The following is a 15,614-nucleotide window of genomic DNA, read 5'->3' on the forward strand; positions in this document are numbered from 1 at the left end:
CAGATGTCAGCATCTTTGTCCTCTAAGAACACTGCAAAGTCATCTGTAATGAGAAGGGAGGAGGAGTGAGGCCAGAGTTTGTGTGGATTACTGGTTGCAGCTTGCATTTTTTCCTGATAAAAGATGCTACAGCCGGTGTGATTGTGGATTAGGTGGTAGTCGGGTTACTAATATTTTTGGATTCCTGGCAACTTCTTTTTGCTGATTACAGCTCGGCACTGTTAGTGCACAATATCACAGCCATCCATGGGTTAATGGGGGATGTTGGTGCTGAACCAGAAGAGACAGGTCAGAGAGTGTCAGGGTAAACAACATTGTGAACATGACAGTTGGTGCAGAGTTCTAAGAGAAATTGGAAGAGGAGCCATTGAAGTTGAGAGAAAACAAGACCACAGAGAAAAAGCCTGAAGAAGTTCAGTAATGTAGATTACAAGAGCTCATTGATAGGTTAAAAACACCACAGTGATGTTACCTACCAACCTTGTGTGTAGGTGGAGATTGTTATAGGGCCCAAAACTATAAATGGGATATTAATATTTTTGTGAAAAGTGAAATAATCTACCAAGATAGCATGGAGGGCTGTCTTAGGGAAGTGTGCCAGGAAAGTTCAGTTAACATAGCTTGTTGTAGCTTTTGTGACAGTAACAGCTTGAAATACAAAAGAAAAAAGAGAGGGGGGGGGGGGGGGTATAGCATATAGAACAGCAGAGTTGCAGAAGTAGAAATGTTGTCCACGTCTCACTGAGAACTTGAAACTGTGGGAGAACAAGAAAGTGTGGGATAAGATGAAGTTGACCTTCTTGGTGACATGCTTTCAGTTCCATACAATAGGTATCCAACGCAGGTGAGGAGAAAAATGATGGTTAGGTTAGGTAGGACAATCAGTAGTGTAGTCCAGCATCGTGGGAGATCACAACAACAGGAAAAGTCTATTGATTCATTCTATAAATTAATTTATTAATTCTACTTGTAAGTAGTAGAACTTAGAAGTATTACCTGGCAACCACCCCAATGTGATCTTAAATTCAAGATTTTATGGTTGCACATGTAGAAAAAATAATAACATTTATTATTATTGTTATTATTATTATGATTATTATTATTATTTTCAGCTGGAAGGTGTTATCATGAAATAGCAATACTGCGGTGACTAATGTAACTCAGGTAAACCCAATACAGTTGAATTTGTAAACAATTTCTAGATTAAATATGTACGAATATTGAGACAACCTTGGAAATTTGTGATTATAATTGCGCCTAAATTTAGGATTTAGGCCAGGCTGGGGTTGAAATGAGTGTTTCCAGATCATTGGGGAAAAGATTTTATATTTTAATTTTTACAAGGGCGTTGTCCGTTATGTTTGACCACAAGTAGTTTCCGTAGTTACAAACATCGCCATGCTTTCGTGTAATTGAGGTTTTGTTATGATGGGAATTTTTTGGGGAGTTATCGCTGGGATTTTTTTTGTAGTGTTCATTTTTGCTATTCGGTTATTGAGTGTTGTGAGGAATGGATCTGAATGCAAACCAGGAAAGAATGGCTCTATCAGTTTGCTCGTCGTCGCAGGATCGGGTAAGGTAGCCAAGTGACTTCCTCTTAGCCTTGCTAGCTATGTAACGTTAGATTCTAAGCACTAACTAGAGTTAGCTAGCATTAGTTATCTAAGGTAGCTAATTGCACTACAAATAAAGCACAGAGTGAAAACATCGTGTTAACGATTATGAAATTGAAATATATATCTGTGAAATAAATTGCTAGCTAGCTAACAGAATTGCTAAATATACCGTTTCAGAAATCTTAAGACATAACCACAACAAGTGCATTCGATTTTACGAAGGTTACCTGATCAGGCAGTGCACAGAAAGGGTTATACGGACAGATACGCATGATAGCACTTCAAAAAACGGAAAGATTCAGAAGATTGTTAGCTACACAGTAGTAGCTACATTGTCTGTTGAAATAAAAAAAAGGACTACATTTAAGTGGTTTTTTCTGAGGACATTGATTATTGGTGAACCAGAATTAGAAGGCGTAACTAATTCTTTAACAACCCGAGTCGTTAGTTGTAAAGGTTGATAAGCCTAACAGGAGGTTTCGACAAAGTTGATAATATTTTTCAGCAAACCTTGTTGCACCTATACATTGCAGGAGGTCACACGACAGAAGTCCTGCGCTTGGTGGAGAGTCTCTCTCTTGCATATAGCCCCCGGCATTACGTCATCGCTGACACAGATAAAATGAGTGAAGACAAGATCCGAACGCTGGAAACTTCGAAAAATGGGATGGATGTACAACCAAAGGTAGATGGCGGTAATGCAAATTTATGTGCGTTGATCTTTCTTCGTTCATTCTGAACGGTTCCTTTGTTGACAATGACAAATACACTACATGGACAAAAGTATGTGGACACCCCTTCTAATTAGTGGGTTCAGCTACTTCAGTCTCACCCAGTGCTAACGGGTGCATAAAATCAAGTGTTCAGCCATGCAAACTCCATACACAAACATTGGCAGTAGAGTGAGTCAGTAACTTTCAGCATGGCACTGCCATAGGATGCCACCTTTCCAACAAGTCAGTTCGTCAAATTTCTGCCCTGCTAGAGCAGCTCCAGTCAACTGTAAGTGCTGTTATTGTGAAGTGGAAACATACAGGAACAACAACACCTCAGCTGCGAAGTGGAAGGCCGCACAAGCTCACAGAGTGGGTCCACTCTGAGTGCTGAAGCTTGTAGCATGTAAAAATCACCTGTCCTTGGTTGCAACACTCACTGCAGAGTCCCAGACTACCTCTGGAAACAACCTCAGCACAAAAAACTGTTTATCAACACGTTCTCTGGAGTGATGAATCATGCTTCACTAGGCTTCAACAAACTCAACTGTACTGGCATGCCGACCGTGAGCCAGACCTTTTTCGCCCAACATCAGTGTCCGACCTCACAAATGCTCTTGTAGCTGAATGGAAGCAAATTCCATGTTCCAAAATCTAGTGGAAAGCCTTCTCAGAAGAGTAGAGTTTGTTATAGCAGCAAAGGTGGGATCAACTCTATATTAATGCCCATGTGTGATATTTGGGTGTCAACATACTTTTGGCCATGTAGTGTTGTTATGAACACTAACCTTGTACACCAACCTACATTTTGTAATAAAAAATAATCGCTTGCTGCTTTGCATAGCATAGCATTTTTGGAAAACAATGAAGTTCTGTTATTGCCCAGTGATATATTTGCTTTTTTCATTTTGATGAATACATTGTTGTGATATCAACTGTAAAACTACAAATTTTAGATAGACAACTTTGCTTGTTGACCCAGGAAATTTCCCATTCATAAATAGGAACTGTGAGCTCAGTTGCAAGTTTAATATTCACCAGCAGGTGGGGAGCTGTTCTTCTTTTCACGCAGTTCTCCTCTGTAGTTCTCTTTTATTTTTCTAGAATACAAATATCGTAGGCTACTTTATGGCTCATTCAGAATAAAGCATATTCACATGCTGAATGGATAGAAACATTCAAGGTGTAATATTTCTAATTGACAAATCACTTCTGAAATGAGCAATACATAATTGACATGAGCCCTGTTCACACAGGGCTCATTTTAATCCAGGACGTCCTGTAATTATATTTATCACCTGTTACTCCTGTGATATTAATTCTATATGAATCGTCCATGTCTTTTATTGGGAATCAGGAAAGTAAAAATTCTCACCTGAATTACCTTCTGTGTTTCAGTCGAACTCGGAGCTCCATAGAACATTCTAATCCTGTATGAATATATAATCTCTAATCTCCATGAATGTAATTTTTTCACTTGAATTTTGGTGTTATTTGTTGTCAACCTTAACATTTCTGACAGTGACTGGGGTGAAAAAGCAGGGATTATTTTATCCCGTACGAAAGCTTTGCTGCAATTACCCACATAATGAGTAAAAATGATCTTACTTTACAGGACCTTCTCGGGTAAAATTTACTCTATGCAAATAGGGCTGTACTTATTCACAGTTAATATTCAGTTATGATCATGTTTTATAGTTGGTTGATACCAAAAGTGATTGAAAGCTATGTGTGCTCATCTGAAACTGCTCTCCCTCCACCCTGTCATCCTCTTGACTGCAGTTCACCATTCATCACATCCCTCGCAGTCGTGAAGTGCGTCAGTCCTGGAGCTCTTCTATTCTCACCACACTGAATGCTCTCCTGTACTCAGTTCCACTGGTCTTCAAGCTCAGGCCCGATATGGTAGGTTGAGGGGCCTTCACCTTCTGTTGCCACTTGCAAGGTTTAGTTCATTCTCTTTATGTCTTCCCCCAAATTCTCTTAAATATTTTATTGTTGGCTTTAATGCAAAAAGCAGTCAATAAATCCTCTGCAGACTGGATAAAAATGAATTTCCATAATACATTATTATGGACAATGTATTTGATCCATTAGTATGCTTTTAAGTTGTTTTGATCTATTTTTGGAAGAAAAAAAGTTCATTCAGCTGAGTTATTGCTCTCTGCCTGTTTTCTCCCCCTGTTCTGCACTAAATTTGAAACAGCATTCCAATAAGTAAACACGATTATGGCCACCGCCACACATTCAGACATCAAGAGAGATGTCTTAACTGTGAACATGATTTCATATTTGATTCTTTCAAAGTGGCAGAAATGGCCCATACTATAAACCGACCATGTCTAGTGTCTCTAACTGGCTGCATTTGGTTTAACTATAGACTAGACTGCTGTATGTGGTCATTTAAATGAGAAAATGTCCTAGCAGCAGATACATATTCTGGAAACTTTTGCTTAATACTAACCGGAAGCTTGTGCTCTTTCAAACATGGAATTATTCAATGTCTCTTTAGGTCTTACCCTTGCATAATTGTGGGTTGGTATTATGTGACCTATTACCTAGACTTTTGCAACTTTGTGAAAACCCTTTAAAAACTTTCTTTTGCCTCTAATTAACACAACCTAGGCATTTAGTAATCAGTAATTAGTGGAAATGGCCTTCACATTCCTGTCAAATTGCCCCAAAAAGTGCATTTGTTTAAATTAACTTTATCCTCTCAGCAATTTATGATGCTGTAATTTGCTGCTCTTCAAATTGTATTCTGAGCACTATTGTATTTGGTGAAGACCATAGAATTTAATTGAGCAAGGTTGCTTCGTCAAGAAACAAAATTTGTCAATTTGGTAAAACTCTTCTATTCATTCTTATGACGTGTTCTTAGACCTAAGCAGTACTTACACACTTGTTTTTAAAAGTATTTTGTTCATTATTTAAAAGGTGTTGTAGAATCACTACTCACTGTGGAATTAGTAAATCAATAAAGTAATGTTTGCATTGCAGAAACTATATTTTATATTGTTTAATTTGAAGAAAAACTCATACAAAAACACCAAGTTACGCACACATACAAAGCAGTACTGTTTATAATTCATTAATTCTAACTTGCTAAATATATTCCTGCCATTAAAATACTGAAATCAAAATTACGCCAAATTACAAGAAAGAATCTTAGGTCACCCAAATTAAACAAGCTGTAAATTCCAAAGCAGTGCTGCCCAGTGTTTCCTACATTATTACAAGTAACTTGGCCCTGTGTTTTTTTCATCTTACCATCTGAAGAGAATGTGGTTATTCAATGCAAATACAAGAAACATAGGCATGGATTCAGCCATTTTTCCTTTATCATGAATTACAAATAAATGAAAGTGTTTGTTATATTTTTAAATGTAAGTGTTTTTAATGGGGCATTGTGTACATGACAGACCTTCTAATTGTTTGCATGTCGGTAGAGAACATATAGGGCTAGCTAACATCAATTTAGAAACATGGCATTTGCAGGGTAGCTACAGTAGCCTTGTTAAAAAGTAGTTAACAGTAGAAATGGCACAGCGGTCAATTTGACCGTTCTCACTTTAAGAAAATCAATATACTGTCCCTGCCATGAAGAAAACCATAGTCTATGGCTTCCCCTTTGTGACTTTTCCTAAACATATGAATTGGACATTGCGATATAATTTTAATCTCATCACTGCATAAGGGAATAAAGTTATAAACACTTACTAATGGCTATGACCAGTGAAATTGGCTGTCATTGTCTTGCTCCAGTTCCCACATGACCGGCAACTTTGCCTACTGGACCGAATAGCAACGCAGATTTTGATGCTTAATTTGGTGCCGTCTGTTGTACTGTGATACACTTGCTCTTGCTTGAACTGTTAGCAAGCTAGTTGATCTTAAATGTGGGTTTTGTGTGATATGTGATATGTTTTTTTTTTGTACAAACGTGTGCACTTATGTATATGTCCACTTTGTGTGTGTATCTAATGTTTTTATTGGCTGATGTAGCTGTCCAGTGGGAAGATGTATTTTTTGTGGGCCTTGAGCATTTGTGATGATGTAATCGTCAGGAAAAAGCAGAAGGAGGAGGAAAAAATGCAAAATCCTTTAGGTTCGGGGCTTTATTGTATGAAAGTGTGAAGTTGTTTGTGAATTCTGTCTGTTGACATGAGGCCAGAAGGTACAGAAGTTAAAGTTTTTAAGGGCTGAGAGTCTGTGGTCAATGTTATTTCTCAGGAAACCCTGAGAAGTACCAAACTCTCTGTGCTGTATAGGTATGGGGCATGCCACCCCACCAAGCCATAACTTGGCGATATGGCATACCTGTCATCCCAATTGGCAAGTATATATTATTCTACTACTCACTATGGAATAAATAAATAAATTATTATTTGAATCACAGTCAGAGATTATTTTGAAGTCCAAGACAGAATAACCTTTAATTGTTTTGGCATTGTAAATGTTGTCTCCTTCATTAATGACTAGTCTTGCCTCTTTAGCTGAGGAGAGAGTGAGAATGAGAGAGAGTGAAAATTGTTCATAGTATTCCTACAGGAATGAACAGACAAACAGAGCCTCTGTCTCTCCTCCTCCTTCTCTGTTTCTGTGGAATAATAGCAGAGGTAGCAGAGAAAGGCCTTGTTCACAGGATATGGCAGGATCGGACTGGTTCTCCAGCCAGCTGTGAGGCTCGGCTTTGGAGTTAAGGGGCAAAAAAAAGAACCCAGCATCAGGTTTCTTTGTCTCCCGGGACGAGTGCCTGAGAGACGGTCAGGGGCGGAGCATGACTAAGCAGCCCCTCCGCAGCACCGGTCCTCCCACTCGGAGAGAGGAAGAAGAGAGACGGGAAGCAGCATGGTGCTTTTGTCATGGTCACACTTCGAGTGACTCTTTCTTCACCTGCAGTCCTTTCATTTTCACCAGTGTTGTCCTTCCCGTATTGGCTGCTTTTGCTCATGATCCAGAGCAGTAGAGAACGAGGAAGCAAAGCCCATGGCTTTTTTCCTGAGGTGCAAAAAAAAAAAAAATCCCTGCCTCCCTGCACTCTATGTGCTGTGCTCATTTTAGGAATGCTTTTGTTTTTGTTTCCTCCCATGGCGAAGATGAAAGGGCATTTTATACTCAATTATTAAAACCAGACTCTTTTCAGGTTAACAGTTTACTGGGATTCTTCATTTTTGCTGTGGGAGATTGCTTTTTTATCTGGATAAACATCGTAAGGCCTGTTTTACTTGAGGGATTTAACAGCCCCTTACTATAATATCAGCTTCTAGTTGGACTAAATTGTCTCATTTTACCCTTAAAGCCTAGATACACTATTAAGACTAGTTTAAAAAACTTTAAATTTGTTTTGTTAAATGTATAGCCTAATGAAAGGCTCGTGCTATTCCTAATATGGTTGTGTGCTCTTGGCCTTGAGTGTTACGTCAATGATTGCTTTGGTTTGAGCACTCGTACGTAAGCTTATAAAAGTTATTTGTTTTAGCAAAATTGTGCGCAATGGTCAAGCCTCTGCCCGAATGTGCTGGGGATGTGGGATGTTTTTGAGTGTAAAATGAAGGTCAGGCGGAGAATAGAGGAAAACTGGACAGTCTCGGACATGTGTTTTTCCATAAAAGGACATCTGTGAGCCTGAACTTGCCCCCTGGCCTTCAGAATCAGACTAGTTTGCGTCAGCGTGATCCAGCCAGCCCAACAGTACCTCCACAGTGGGAGCCAGTGTTAAAAGCTTTTCCATCTCTGAAGCAGAAAAAATCGAGGGATATGGTATCATATGGATTTGTTTTACAGGCCTGTAGTGGAATTTAGTGCACTATTACTTGTTATATAACAATTTTAAAACTATGGTTCTCCCAGAAGAATGAATCTACAGTCCCAGGGTTCTAATATATTTTGAGAAAACTGACAAAAAAATTTGCTAATTTTTATTTATCTGGTGTGGTTTATATGAAAAATTTATATGATGCCAGTATTATCCACAATGTAAATTTTATGTAAATTCTATCATTTTTAAAATTAAATAAAGTACCACATGCTTACATTTACATGATATTATATTACCTTCTATACTTACCTTCTGTATCTTTTTGCCGATCTTCCAAAAAAAATATATAAAGCCATTTTTTTTCCATTTAATATTTTTAGAGATTTACTATAATGGTGGTGTCCAAATGAGAGATGGTGAGAATTCATATGATTCATGTTTTTCTTGAAGATGGAAGAAGCAGGGAGGGACAGCAGACTTCTACGGTAGAGCTTTGCTCCGTGCAAATCGTTAGTTAGGCATTTCTAATAAAATGTCTTCTCTTGTCCGTTTGGCAGGTCACGGATTGAATTCCAGGACCGGCTGTAGACTCTGAAGTATAGTCAAAGAACGATCTATTTCCAGGGATTTATTTTTTCTTTTTCTTTTTTGGCTTTGTCTAGTTCTGGGCAATGCCAGAAAGGCTTGAATTTTCCTGGTCTGGAAAGTTGTGCGTATGTGCGTAGACTCTTCATTCCTGTGATGAACAGAACAAATTATAATGGCTTTAAAGTCACATAATGGACTTACCAGTTTTTGGCATCAACATGCATCGACATGTAGTTTTTCACTCAAAGTAAACTTCTGTAGCCTGCAGCCCTCTAGACTTTAGGCTTTATCGTATGCATTTTTCAGTATGAGCACATGTGTTTTTCAGTAAAAGTACATAAGTATAAGCTTTTGAGGGAATTGTTTCAAACTGGAATGGATTGCTGAAAGATCTTTCCTTGCCATCTGTGGCCTTTTCCCCTCTCTGTAATTTCTTAAGAATCTTATAGACTGCTTGATCAGTGTGCAAGAATGTCAACATATCAAGGTCCTGACTACCTCTTGTCTGTGTCTTTCTCCATGTGTGAAATTCAGTGAGATTTTATCACCAGCTAATGGCATACTGTAATAGTAACAATCTCTCAGACTGGTTTAATGATGTCAGTTAATCACCATCTGTTTAAACGGTGCCACGGTAATATTTCCTCTGGTTTCTGGATCCAAATGTCTCCAGTTGTCAAAAAGTAATAATAGAAAAGTTGCATTCACAGACATCTACGTAAAACAGCTGTACAAACCGGCAGTATGTCAAAGTGATGAGCGCATAATGAGTTTGGTCTGGCAGACAGGCACACGAAGACCCGGGCTATGAATCGTTTGCTTGATTAATCTTTATTTCTTTGAGTTGTAATGAATATAAGGTCATAGTCTCAGTGCTGTTGTGCTTACGTTTAATCGCGCTGACCTTGGGAATGAGCGTACTGTGCAGAAAGAAGGTCTGTTCATCCAGGCCCCTTGTCGGGTTCAGTGAGCTAGAAGCCTGCCCATTCGTCTTGCATAATATTACCAGCTGCCTTTCGTCGAGGGAGACATTCTGTCTGTGAATCCCAGAAACAAAATCCCAATAAAAGGCAGAATCAGACACACGGTTGGCAAATTTTTTGTTGCCTTATTATCATACTGCCATTCAAGCCACGTGTAAAAATGTGCGTTGCGCTGAAACTGTTAAGAGTTGAACACCTTCGCTGTGACTCAACACGTCTGCAATATGTTCCTGAGCAATTCAGGAAGTGACACAAGCTGACGACAATGAGTCACCTGTCGTGTCTTAAATATGATGAAATGCACCGTGCTCTGTATTGTTGAATAGAGCCGATCCTTCTTGTTGATGACATCTTGGTTAGTGTGTCTGCTCGGTGCAGACGTGACAGTGTTTGATCACTATTCGAAACTCTGACACACACTTGCTTTGCTGTGACATGCTATTGGTTTCTGAACATGCTGTGTCTTCACTGACATAGTAAAAGTAAGGAGGTGTTGATCCTCAGGCTGCTTCAGGCATGGAAGACTGGGATATGGGTTCATTCAGGCACTAACATGGCTTTCGTGTCAACACAAAACCTATGCAATTTGTCATCTAACCCCGCCGTATCGGTGAGGAAAAACTAAAGGCCTGCCTAACCAGCCCCGGAGCAAAGATAATGCGTCATGCTACAGTTTTTACTCTCTTTATAATTTCCGTTCCCCTCATCTGGTCTCTGTTGTATGTCTGTTTTCCACTTAATGAGAGGTGACCAGTGCCGGAGATGAGCTTGGATCCTTTCCCCCTGTAAGAGAAGCCTTTTACTCAGGAGGTGATACAAGGCAGAAGGAAGTCTGCTGTATTTCTGAGTTTGGAGTCGGAAACTAAAATATGCAGTCGCACATTCTTATCACCCTCTGACGACGAGGAGCATGTGTGGCTTTTAACTGTGTATGTTGGAATCTGTGCTGAAAACTTTGTGTGTGTGTGTGGGGGGGGGGGGTGTGCACGCGCACTCATGCATCTGCGTGTGTCTGTGTGTTTGTGTGACTGTGTGTGCTTTCATGCGTGCTTGTGTGTTAGTATGTATGCATGTAGCTGCTCATTATAGACATCTGCATGTCTGGTAGTAAAATGCTTATAAGTATATTGCAGCTGAATCACTGTGTTATCATGGCTTATACAAACTCAGAGCGGAGTGTGAATGTCAGCCAGCACTGATAGTCAGGGTCCTTGGCACTAAAGGGAAAGTATGCTAAGAATGTTCTTGTCAGGTTTAGCAATATATCTCAACGAAAATACGGTTTTCCTCACAAAGAGCATTCTTACAGGAGGCTGGAGCATTGTGATTTCAGTGCAGTAACCTTCTCCACTGTGAGTTTTGGAAGTTATCCTTCAACTCAGACATTGCATTTTCCCTAAAATATGTAGCACAGTAACAGGTTTAGATATTGGGTAATCTGTTTACTTTCCATTGTGTTTCCTTGTCAATGAGTGACAGAATTTAGGACACTTTAACAGAATTCATTCAAAAGCTATCCAAACTGTTTGTTTGCCAGTTTAGAAGAAAAACCAAAAAAAAAGAAAAATAATGGTTCTATTAAGTTAAGCCTCTGTTTCTAAGGAACAGTGTAGCAAAGTATAGTGTTGATAATGTAAAGTTCTAGAAAAGGGTTCTCATTTCATGAAGGTGATAGCTTTATAGCTCTTCATTTTCTAATATTCAGTAAAGGACATGAAAGACTGTACCAAGCCTGCAATAATCAACCCTTGTGCGTGACTCATTTGGATTGGTTCACAAAGTGTTGATTCTAATTAGCACAGTCTTGAAGACGGCTTGCAATAGTCTGCTTGTGGTTTCTGTCAGAACAAATGTAGCAGCTGTCCTGTCTAAATCTGCTCAGAGTCACAACCTTTTGTTATGAAGTCAGCACCTCACTGTTGGTCAATATATGACCCCCTTCCCGAATGTAGACCTTCACAAATGGGTGTGGAATAGCAGCGTTTTACCACCCATAACCTGTGCGTCATAAATTCCTACTACATCAGTTCACTGGCTTTCTCAATGTAAATTATGCGAAAAGAAATGTGGTTGTTTTATTCTTGAAGTAGTAGGTGGGAAAAGCAGTTTTTTCTTCCCAAAATCAAGAGATCACAGCAGGTATAAGGCTCTGTTTGACTTTAAACATCAAACTGAAAAGACATTTGTGAGCTAGTGTAAAGTTTTGTTGAACAATCAACAAAATTCAGCAGATAGATATTTGCCTGCTTGCTTTGATTAGTTACTGCTAGTGTTGACGCTGAAATAAAATCAAACAAAATGGATAAAGTGATTTTAAAAAGAAGATATTTCTGTGTACAGAAATATTTATTTTTGCAGTGTACACTGCAAAAATAAAATCTTAATGGTCATTATAAACATAAATTCAGGCAATAACACTTGTCTTTAAAAAAATTTTCTAGCATTTAATTTGCTTAACTTGATATTCCTCATTGTTTAAATATGTCTTGCTTAGTACATTTTTCTTAACAGATAATTTCGCTGTTTTAAGCATGTTTTTCTCAAATTATGCTTTCTTTTTTTAAATGGTTGTATATTTATATTATTTTTATGTATTTTTATGTGGCAGGTTTTCCTAGTTCATAAAATAGTTCAGTTATAATTGGTATTCTCACTGAAGCAAAATTTTTAAAAGTATTAATTTTTTTTATTTAATTTTTCATAACAAACAGCTTTTTATTTTTATTTCTTTATTTTTTTGGTTAGTTGGTTGTGTAGTCACTGCACACAAAAAAACTTTTTGAGTCCAAAACACACCACCAAAAAATGTTAGTGCTCACTCATTTAATCTGCAGTGGAAGTCTTCAGACTCATTGTGATTCTCAGTTGTCAAGACAATCCTACAATTTTTATTATTTTTTTTATTATTGCTTGCCAAGGATGGGCTTCGGCAAAAGTTTTCCGTGATTAATTCAACAGACTCCGCGGCCTGTTGCCATAGCCGGTTTTCCTGTGTGCCCTGTATTTCTCTAACACTTGTGAGGCGATAGAGTACAAGAGAAAGGGAGACAGAAAGAGAGCATAATTTATGACCGACACTTCTCAAGTCACTGAGTTTCTCTTTTAATATCCAGGGCCTGCCAGAGCACTGTGTGTGTCATTTCTCAATGCAGAGGCCCTGCATGTCTCCTCCTCTCTGCGATGTGTGAGCCCAGTGACCTCCATGCTGTCCAAACACACTTTTATTCCCGGTCCTGTGTGTTGTTTCAGGTGCTGTGCAACGGTCCAGGGACATGTGTCCCCCTCTGTGTGGCGGGACTGCTCCTGGGGGCTCTGGGAGTGAAGAAGGTGCTCATCGTCTACGTGGAGAGCATTTGCCGAGTGGAGACCCTCTCCCTCTCTGGAAAGATCCTCTACCATCTCTCAGATTACTTCTTTGTGCAGTGGTCAACCCTAAAAGACAAATATCCCAGATCAGTTTACATTGGAAGAATAGTCTGAACTACCAGGGGGAAAAAAACCACAGTGGCTTTTACCGATTCACTGCTGAAGCCCTATATATCTGCTTCCTGGGGGTTGCCTGCTTAGCTGTGTAATGATGATGTTATTACAGCACACAGTACTCCTGTGTAAGGAGGCATTTTAACCTTGGTTAAATCTTCAGTTGAATACTGTACAGTCTGTTACATGTGTCACTAATGTTACATATTCCAGACATTATTGTACACAGAAGGAAGAAAATGGATTAAAAAGTAAGTCATGCTAACTGATTGAATGTATATGGTTATGAGGTCATCTAGGTTTTCTGATTATATGAGTGCACAAAAATGTCCAAATGACTGCGCTCCTTGTATAAGCAGACCAGTGGAGAAAGTGGTCCTGTATTGCACTATTGCAGGTGTGACTGTTTTGAAAGCTTGTTCTGAAAGAATGCCGTAATGTTGCAGACAAGACTCCACATGAACATTGTAAGCAGTGGTGGTAAACTGTGTCATTTCACAGAGAATTTGCTGTCTGTTTCAGACATTCAGAAATCTGTAATTTCTTCTACAGTTTGATTTTTTATAAAGGATCCCTGTAAAAGGAAAGGGGGATTTCCCTTTTTATTGTAGCACTGTAGTTTTGACAGATTTTACTTGGGGGCTCTTTCAAACATCTCTTTCACACATCAGAAACCGTATATACAAATTAAGGCATATTTGTGGGGTGGCATCAGATGTTGCTGTTGGTGATTGAAATTATCTTATAAATTTGGATTGCATTCAAGCTTTTTTGCTATGGAAGGCAAGATACATTATGTATTTAAAAAACAAAGGCTGTTATTGTGCAGATTACAGCATTTTTTGAAAGTTATTTTGTTTGTGTCCTTGAAGGATGGGTATTTTCTGCCAGTAGATTTCCATTGTCAAAGGTTTCCTGTCCATGTCTATGAACACTGCAGTCCCTTGATAGCACTGCTTAGGAGAGGAAACAGAATAATTGAGTTGTTTGATTTTCCGCACAATACAAAAAATAGGGGGAAATACGTTATGAGATCAGCTCAGCATCCCACTATTTTTAGCTTGCCTTTGAAATAAAGTGTAAAGCCAAGAGAGACTAAGAAAATGGTTCTGCGTAGTAGTGTATGGCATTGCTGTTTCTGTTATAGCAATGGGATTTTTCCTCCTGAAATTTGAACAATGACCTTTTTGAATTCAACAAAATATGTACCATGGTGGAAAACAGGACCCTGTCAAGTCTTATTTAAACAGTCCCGTGATTCCAAATGTGAAGATGAATTGAAAATATGAGAAATAACAGCACATTATTTGTATTTATCTGGGGTCCCACTGTCCAAGACTTCACAGGATCTTCCTCATTCTCCAATGCAGACTACAGAAGACTTCATCTGAGGTCTTCAAACTACACCAAGTTTCATAAATCTCTTCCACTGCTTCAATACCTCAGAAAACCACAGCCTGTGCCCCACTCACAGGGGGAGGTACAATGTATGTAATCTTGCCAATTAACAAGAATACTGTAAAATCAAATGGATGTTGTGAAGAAACTGGCAGCAATTCAAGTTCAGCCTCCCAATGAAACATTGGTGTTGGCAGCTTGTTTGAGTCATCGAGTCAAGAGGAGCGAGATGGAGCTCACAGTGGCATTGTTTCAAGGGGAAGGTAAAATGATATACAAGGGATATATGAGGTGGGGCAGACATGAATTTTACTGCATGTGCAGTTCTGAAGACATACTTTAAAAAATTTTGAAGTTTATGCAAGTGCTTAAATCGGTTATGTTATTAACATGGCAGTGCAGAATGAGGCGCAGAGCATTTGTTCATCTGTCGTGACTTAACAAAACTTGGTTGCTCACTCCAAATGTCCTGTTTGGACATGGGCTTTGTTTCTAGCTTGTCACAATCACTGCGTCTTTTTGAAACAAAAGCGGTCAACCTAAAACTTTTAGCCTGATATCCACATCTTGAACAGGCAAGATGGACAATGCTTCCATTCCAGAAGACAATCTGTGAAGGTGGACAGATCTCCGGTGATGTGTCAAAAGTACTTGAAAATTAAGTGTGAAAGATAAGATTCTCTGCAACTAGGCCTCTGAAAGGAGTATTGACCTTAAAGAAATGGTGTGTACATGCCAGAATCCAGTGAATGTATGTACGTCTGCCACCATTTGACTATGCAGAATTTACGATGCTCAGCACCACTAAATTGACCTTGTCTATGAGTCGTAATAAGTTCTGTAATCTCTGGTAGACAGGACAGCATTTTATTTATATAAAATATCCATGCCAATTCTTTTTTTCTTGGAAATTAAATAAGTATTGTGAGGCTATACGCTGTCCTCTTTGAGGCTTCAAGTAAGGAACAAACAGAAATTCCCTGTGGTATTGTGTTTTTGTGCCCTTGTCCTCTCTTCAACCTTGAAGGAAGATTATACTCATATCTTAGTGCCACTGTAGACTCATCACCTTCAA

At 38.9% G+C, this 15,614-nt stretch overlaps 1 protein-coding gene across 1 annotated transcript; it reads left to right on the top strand.

Moving 5' to 3' along the window:
- The first annotated feature begins 1,367 nt into the window (after positions 1 to 1,367).
- alg14 (ALG14 UDP-N-acetylglucosaminyltransferase subunit) lies at positions 1,368 to 13,406 on the top strand. Its single transcript, XM_064332222.1, has 4 exons — positions 1,368 to 1,573; positions 2,150 to 2,301; positions 4,112 to 4,234; positions 12,911 to 13,406. The coding sequence occupies exons 1-4, from the start codon at positions 1,426 to 1,428 to the stop codon at positions 13,139 to 13,141; spliced, it is 654 nt and encodes a 217-aa protein (XP_064188292.1). The 5' UTR covers positions 1,368 to 1,425; the 3' UTR covers positions 13,142 to 13,406.
- Positions 13,407 to 15,614: the final 2,208 nt, after the last annotated feature.

This window comes from Anguilla rostrata, chromosome 4, assembly GCF_018555375.3.
Source record: "Anguilla rostrata isolate EN2019 chromosome 4, ASM1855537v3, whole genome shotgun sequence".
Classification (NCBI taxonomy): Eukaryota; Metazoa; Chordata; class Actinopteri; order Anguilliformes; family Anguillidae; genus Anguilla; species Anguilla rostrata.

What these genes read in the sequence shown, in the direction of transcription:
- alg14 (XM_064332222.1), top strand. Translation starts at nt 1,426, where the DNA reads ATGATGGGAATTTTTTGGGGAGTTATCGCTGGGATTTTTTTTGTAGTG. An exon ending in GGATGGATGTACAACCAAAG is followed by an intron (nt 2,302 to 4,111) that starts GTAGATGGCGGT and finishes TCTTGACTGCAG; the next exon opens with TTCACCATTCATCACATCCC. An exon ending in TCAAGCTCAGGCCCGATATG is followed by an intron (nt 4,235 to 12,910) that starts GTAGGTTGAGGG and finishes GTGTTGTTTCAG; the next exon opens with GTGCTGTGCAACGGTCCAGG.